Source organism: Bidens hawaiensis, unplaced genomic scaffold (genome assembly GCF_021521415.1).
Source record: "Bidens hawaiensis isolate Kalapana, Puna unplaced genomic scaffold, B.hawaiensis_p1.1 tig00003378_1, whole genome shotgun sequence".
Lineage (NCBI taxonomy): Eukaryota > Viridiplantae > Streptophyta > Magnoliopsida > Asterales > Asteraceae > Bidens > Bidens hawaiensis.
The window spans coordinates 1,403,850-1,411,878 of NW_027491188.1; the positions used below are offsets into that span (position 1 = coordinate 1,403,850).

The following is an 8,029-nucleotide window of genomic DNA, read 5'->3' on the forward strand; positions in this document are numbered from 1 at the left end:
CCACTTTAAAGTTTTAGTCTAGATAATTGAACTATACAACCATTCAAGGCCAAACTAAACAATTAAATATTAACTCATTAAACGGTCTATTTAGTTAAGATTTTCACTTAACAAGTTTCTTGACCCGCGCATTGTAGCGTGCGAGAGCATTTCCTTATTGATCTTTGTCAGAACCAGATTTCGTGACACAATTATTAGGCATCGAAATTTTAGTATCTTAAACAGGAGATGTATTCGGGATAACTTCAGGATACAGTATCCTACAAAGCAATAGGTATCCTAAATATATGGTTATACGAACGGTTCAACCTCTTTTCTTTAATTTTACCAGCTCATACAACGTTTACACGTCTTCCTAAAGATTTGGACCACTCTCAACAGTCGCATAAAAAACGTGCTTCATGGGAGTAACGGCTATAATGGAACTAGTCTAGCTTTTCCTGATTTGTAGGGAGTTTAGTTAGCTTATTTCTTGTATAAATAGAGTTAATCTTTCGATTAAACAACACACACAACATTAGCACTCGATACTTAGCAGCATTCGTTCATTGTAACACGATCCAAAGAGAAAGCTCCAACACTTGTAACCATATTCGATTATTAATAAATTGGTGGTGATAGTCTTCACCGCCCGGGGTTTTTTTTTCTTGTTATCCTCAGGATAACGGGTTTTTTCCTTGCAACAACTCCTTGTGACATTGCATTTCTATGTTCATTTCATTCGAGCACCTAACCTCACTTACTAATTTGGTTACGAAATTGCACTTGTTGATTTTTACCCAAAAAAATTTGGCGCCCACCATGGGGCAATTGGTGCTTCAATATTTCAAAACCATTTACATAGTCCTCAATCATTTTCATCCCTTCATCACGTCTTCACAACCAAATACCAGTTCCGTCTTTGCTCCAGTGGTCAGCACTGCTTCAAATGTCAACCCTGGTCCTCCGCCAATTCCGAAGAAAAACACTCAGCCTAGAGGAGATCTTCCAACATACTCGGGAACTTCTACATGGGTAGATCTTGTTATTTCTAATAGTGATATTCTTTCTTTGATGAAACAGGTAAAAACTCATATGGAGCAGCAAGAAAAAACCAACCTGAAGTTATTTAAAGAGATTGAAGAGATTAAAAAAAACCATGTCAAGAGGCTACTCCGATCATGCCCAGAACCCTGGATTTTGATTCTCCAGGATCATCTATCCTCCAGAATCACGGGTCCTTGGAGAAGCAGCTAGCAAGGGTTCCATCTCAACAACAGTCAGGGTACAAGGGTAATTATCCTCCAGTATCCTTGGAGCCATCTAGGCCCATGAGGCCAGATTCCTCTGGAGCTGCAAGCCGCCAAAGCTCAGGATACCAGATGCTTAGCCACGATCTTGGTAACAATTTACTTAACGCAAATTTATACACTAACCATGGATCTGTGCAGGATATGAGGATGTCCCCCGAAGTAGCAAGATAATTGCAAAAAAATAAAGGATATGATCTCCAATATTCCCTGGATAATAAGTCCAATAGCGGAGGTACCCTCTAGGAGCCACAAGTTATCCAGATTCACTTGGCCCATATGTGACGTGGAGATTCCTAAAAGATTCGAAATTCCTAGCACGAAGTTGTATGACGGAACTACGGGTCCTGAGGAACACGTAGCCCAGGATAGGGCAACGATGGAGATCAACCCTATACCTGTCAACATCAGAGAAGCTTGCTTATGCAAAGGATTCGGTTCAACACTAGCAGGACCGGCTGCCAAATGGTTATTGAGTATTCCTTCCAATACTATTACCTCATTTGCTCATTTGATTAACTTGTTCAATAATCAGTTTTCTTGTTGTAGATCCTTTGAGAAAATGACAAGTGATTTATACATAGTGGTTCAGAATAATAATGAATCCTTAAGGAATTACATCACTAGATTTAGCAGGGAAGCTTTGGACATACCCAACCTCGATATGGCAGCTGCTGTCGAAGCTCTCAAGATGGGATTAAAAAAGGATTCTCCATTCTATGTTAATCTTGTCATGACCCCATGTAGGAATGTCGATGATGTCAGAAATAGGGCTTTAAGATACATACGGCTGGAGGATGATAAGAAGGCTCATGGAAACTTGATTATCCCAAAATACGAGTCCACCAAAAGAAAATCAGACTCCCCACAAACATTCTCCAGACCTAAGCCTTATTCCAAACAAAATAGTTCCAGAATAAATGCTGTGGAAGGAGACGAGGATGATGAAAAGTATCCTAGACTTTCTAAATATTTTTTTAAGATTGATATAAGTGGTGTGATATGTTCCATGCAGGATTTAGGGGACAAGGCTAGATGGCCCAAGAAAAATGAAAAGTCCGGATCCGAAAAAGACAAGTCCAAATGGTGTGCATACCACGAAGACTTTGGCCATCACACTGATGATTGTATAGCACTTTGGAAGGAAATAGGATACCTACTTAGCAAAGGATACCTGAAAGAGCTGTTCGGAAAGAACAAGAACAAGAGTTAGGATCCTACCAAGATACCTGAAAGGGCGGCTTCTCCACCACCCGGAGCAAAGGTCATTGCCTTTATCTCTGGAGGTTCCAGACATCTGTGGAACTTCATACACAGCGGCCAAAAAGCGTGCCAGAGAAACAAAGATGGATAATGGAGAGAGACCTCTCCATACCTCCACGTTTACCACCCAAAGGACTATATCCTTCGAAGAAGAGGATCGATGTGATCTTTAGGATCCCCACCATGATGGTTTGGTAATTACTTTAAGTATAGCTAACTGTTTGTGCGCAGGATACTTATTGATAACGGGAGATCCGTGAACATCATCCAACTTGATGCGTTGAAGAAAATGGGTATCTCAAAATCTGAGATTATTCCGAGATCCTCAGTCCTTGTAGGATTCAGTGGAGAGACCAATAATACATTGGGAGATATCAAACTTCTAGTATACATAGAGGGAGTAAACTCTCTACAAAAATTTTATGTTATTGACTAATTATCTTGTGATAATGTGATCTTAGGTAGGCCTTTGATTCATGACATGAAGGCGGTACCCTCAACATACCATCAATGTGTGAAACTTCCAAGTCCTTGGGGACTCATCAAGATAGAAAGTGACCAACAAGACGCTAAAGATTGTTATGCATTATCAATGAAGTAGGCCACAAAACTTACTCCAGCATAGCAATTACAGACACAACCAGGTGAGGTCCTGCAAGCTAGGGAACAGGATGTGAAGAAGTATCCTTGGATCCTCGGGATACTGAGATCAAAGTATTATTAGGATCTGGTATGCCTGAGGATATTGAGGAAGTATTGATATCCTTCTTAAAGAAAAGAGCTGCCACCTTCGCCTGGAAACATGAGGATATGATAGGTATCTCTAAATCCATAATTACTCATAAACTTGGTTTATATAACTCTTTCAGGCCAGTGCATCAAAAGCGAAGAAAATTTGCTCCTGAAAGAAATATCATCATCCAAGAAAAAGTGGAGAAACTACTCAAAACCAAGATGATAATAGAGGTCCATTATCCTAGATGGTTGGCCAACTTGGTAGTAGTCCAGAAAAAGAATGGGAAATGGAGAGTATGTGGGGACTTAAAGACCAAAATACGGCATGTCCCAAGGATCCCTTTCCACTTCCATATATCGATTCAATGGTAGATGCTACTGCTGGTGACGAGATACTAACCTTCATGGACGCATCCTCGAGTTTCCAACAAATTCAAATGGAACCATCAGATCAAGAAGATACAGCCTTCATGACTCCCACAGGTATATATTGTTATATTGCAATGCCTTTTGGACTAAAAAATGCAGGTGCAACGTACCAAAGGCTAGTCAACATGATGTTCAAAGACCAACTGGGGGACACGATGGAAGTCTACATAGAAGACATGGTGGTGAAATCAAGAAGAGCTGAGGATCACCTTAAAGACTTGGCAACAACATTTTATATCCTGGATAAGTACAACATGAAGTTAAATCCTGCTAAGTGCCACTTTGGAGTTAAAGCAGGAAAATTCCTAGGTTACATAGGTCATCAAAAGGGGATAGAAGCAAGCCCCCAAGCAGATCAAAGCTATCCTAGATATCAAATCACCAAGAAGCGTCAAAGATGTCCAAAGGTTAATTAGGAGAATAGCAGCTCTCGACAGGTTTATCTCAAGATCCTCAGAAAACTGCAAAAATTTCTACGATATCCTAGGGAAGAATAAGAAATTCGAATGGGGACACGAGCAAGAAAGGACGCTGGTATCCGCTGAAGGAATACTTATCCTCAGCACTACTCCTGATGAAGCCAGTTGATGACGAACCACTATCCTTATACTAGCAGTTTCAGGGAGTGCAATAAGGGCTGTCCTAGTAAAGGATCACGAAGGTCAACAACATCTAGTATACTATGTAAGTAAAATCCTATTAGATGCCGAATCCAGGTACTCTTATCTTGAAAATTTAATTTTGGCACTTATAATGGCTCCCACCAAATTAAGACATTATTTTGAAACTCATATTATTCATGTAAAAACTAACTATCCTACTAAGGCTATTTTGAGAAAACCAGAAATGTCAGGCAGGATGGCAAAGTGGGCTGTGAAACTTAGTGCATACGACATTTTGTATGAACCAAGGACGGTCATCAAATCTCAGGCACTTGTCGACTTTGTGGCATATTTTAGCTAGGATATCCTTGGGGAAATAGAAAAAGAAGTTCAACAATTGGATGTCAAGGAGCATTGGACTTTGCATACAGATGGAGCCTATAACATAAGAGGAACAGGTTTGGGTATCCTACTAAAATCACCATAGGGGGACATTATACCTCTATCTATATCTTATGAATTTCAGGCTACTAATAATGAGGATGAATATGAAGCCTTAATAGCAGGATTACAATTATCTAAGGATATGAAGGTCAGGTATCTTCAGGTTTATGTTGATTCCTTATTATTAGCTAACCATTTTAATGGCTCGTATGCAGTAAACGCGGAAAATTTAGCAAAATATTTAAACAATTAGCTATGTGTTTCGAGATGTTTTATATAGTACATATATCTAGAGAAGAAAACGTTGAAGCAGATGCCTTAGCAAATTTAGCATCAGCCCTCATGATACCAGATAACATCAAGATACCTATCGTACATATCTTGACCCAGCAACAAAGGAAAACCACGAAGTCATGGATACTTCAAATTTTGAAGATAATCCATTATCCTGGACCGGTCCCATAATAGGATACCTCCAGGATAACGAGATCCCAAAAGGAGAAAATCCTAGAGCTTTTCGAATGAAGGTAACTCAGTATATTATCCTAAATAATACTTTATATAGAAAGTCACTTGTAGGTCCATACTTGAGGTGCTTGGAACATCATGAAATACAAGAATTCCTCAAGGATATACACGAAGGTGATTGTGGAAACCACATTGGGGGCAGAGCCTTAGTATCCAAGATACTAAGAACAGGTTATTTCTGGCCAATAATGAAGAAGGATGCAATAGATTTCTCCAGGAAATGTGATGCTTGTCAAAGACACAGCAACATCATGCATCAACCAGCTCAACTACTACATCCTATTATACCCCCGTGGCCATTTATGAAATGGGCAATGGATATTGTGGGAAAGCAGACCAAGGGTCCTGGTGGAAAGTCTTTATACTGGCCATGACAGATTGTTTCTCCAAGTGGATCGAAGTTGAAACATTTGTTCAAGTTAGAGAGAAAGAAGTGATCTCCTTTATCAAGCGTGATATCCTGACAAGATTCGGTATCCCGACAGAGATTATTTGTCATAATGGTTCATAATTCATTGGTAGCAAGACAACCAACTTTTGTTAAAGTTGGGGAATCAAGATGATAACTTCAACGCCAGTGCATCCTCAAGTCAATGGTCAAGCAGAATCAAGCAATAAGATCATCATCAACAATTTGAAGAAAAAGTTAGGATCCAAGAAAGGAAAATGGGCTGAAGAATTTCCGTTTGTACTTTGGGCTGATAGGACTACTTCAAAAAATGTAACGGGTCAAACACCTTTCTCTTTGGTGTTTGGGGCCGAAGCTGTATCTCTACAGAAATGGTGGTTCCCAAAGAAGAACCAGCATCCAAGATACTGAGTCCAACAACCAAAGCCTTACTGAAGATCTAGACACTATCAATGAGCTCAGAGATCTTGCTAAGATCAGAATGGCAGCATATCAACAAAGGATAGCCAAGTCTTACAACAAGAATATCAGGATTCGAAGATTCCAAGTGGGAGATATGGTATTGAGAAAGGCATTTCAGAATACCACCAACCCAGCAGATGGAAAACTAGCTCCAAAGTGGGAAGGTCCTTATTTGATTGATTCAGAAGCAGGCAAAGGAGCCTACAAATTAATCAATATGGAAGGTGATCCTATACCAAGTGCTTGGAATGCTATACATCTTAAGGCATATTTCAACTAGTATCTTCAACTAGTATGTTCGCATCCTCAACATTTTTGGATAAAGGTATGTCTCCTGATCTATCTTTAAATTATTATATATTTGATCATTATATTATCACTTATTCAAGTTACTGACTTAAGCATCAGAGGGGTGTTACCAGGCTAACACCCGCCCCTCATCAAGAGTTCAGTGTTTTGCAGATATCCTAAGGATATGGTATCCTGACAAAAGTTAGAGGTTGATCACCTCACACACGAATAAGATATCCTGCATATCTTCTAAGGTTTAAAAGTCTTCACCATTCTGACGAATTGGGTAACACCCCGCCTGGAGCGCACGATATTCGACTATAGTTCGAGACGGCCAGACCAGACCATGAAGAGTGGCTGATAATCTTGTTGTTGTTGTCTATAGTTCGGATCCTTAAGATAAGTGGCAAATGTGTCACACATATGGTCCTAAGGTTTATAACATTTTCATGTTATCTAAGGTTTCGGCATTTTCGTGTCGCTCACATTTGGGATTTTCCCCAGTTTTATCTAAAGTTTAGGCATTTTCATGTCTCTCAAGAAAAGGCCTTGTCACCTACATAATGGGTTTACCCCAGTAAAGGCTTTATCGCCAGTAAAACGGTTTGATCCTAAACAAGCTTTATCGCCAGATTTGTTTAACTTGATTTTGCTAGATCAAAGATTGGCCGAGTTGCTAAGTGGAAAGATGTTACTTAGTTATTTTAATTTGGCTAGAGCAAATTTTGAAAGCAAGATTCAGAAAAGACTACATTTGGGGATATCATATGTAAGCTTATTAAATCTATGAGTATCTACCGCAAAGGTAAACCTTTACACCTAGCTTTACTATACATTTTCTTGTCAAGGTATAATCTTTCGGCATAATTGTGACAACTCTCATCTATATAAGTTTTAAAGATATATTTTCTGGATATCCTTAAGATATTTTATTCTAAAACGTGATAAGTCTTAAAGGTATATTTTCTTGATGTATTATCCTTAAGGTATTTTATTCTAAAACATGATAGGTTTCAAAAATATTTATATATATTATGTTTAAGATATTCTAAAACATATCAAGATAATCTATCTAAAACATCACACAAATGAAACATGAGATAAAGCCAAAAGATTATATTATAATATTACTAACAAAGTGCTGGAAATTAAGAACAATGCCCAGGTTTCGTTCTCAACAACGGAAGACCCTTCCACTCAGGCATCGTTAAAATGTCAAAGTACGGGATAACATAGGCTTCGTCTTGAAACTCAAGATCCCTCCACCCATGTTTCCATATTGTCAGATTATCCTAAGCAAAGTTGTTCACAAGACAGAAAATAAATTGTTCAAGAGATAACCACCACAAGCTACCATCACAAATCATGACCACAAATAAAAACCGTCATAAAAAACAGGGCTCAAGCCTTTTCTTTATTACCATCATCGCCCTGTGGATCCTCACCGGCCACCACCTTCACTGCTTTGCCAGCCACCGCCTTCACCACTTCATCGGCCACCTTCTCCACCGTGCTCGGCCCCGACTCTTCCATGTCCTTCCCTCTTAGCTCCTCCATGATCTTCTCCCACGCTACCA

At 39.3% G+C, this 8,029-nt stretch overlaps 1 protein-coding gene across 1 annotated transcript; it reads left to right on the plus strand.

Moving 5' to 3' along the window:
• The first annotated feature begins 801 nt into the window (after positions 1 to 801).
• LOC143623328 (uncharacterized) lies at positions 802 to 3,153 on the plus strand. Its single transcript, XM_077094263.1, has 4 exons — positions 802 to 1,062; positions 1,825 to 2,375; positions 2,784 to 2,845; positions 3,014 to 3,153. Exons 1-4 carry the CDS (start codon positions 802 to 804, stop codon positions 3,151 to 3,153), a joined length of 1,014 nt encoding a protein of 337 aa, XP_076950378.1.
• The last annotated feature ends 4,876 nt before the right edge of the window (positions 3,154 to 8,029 follow it).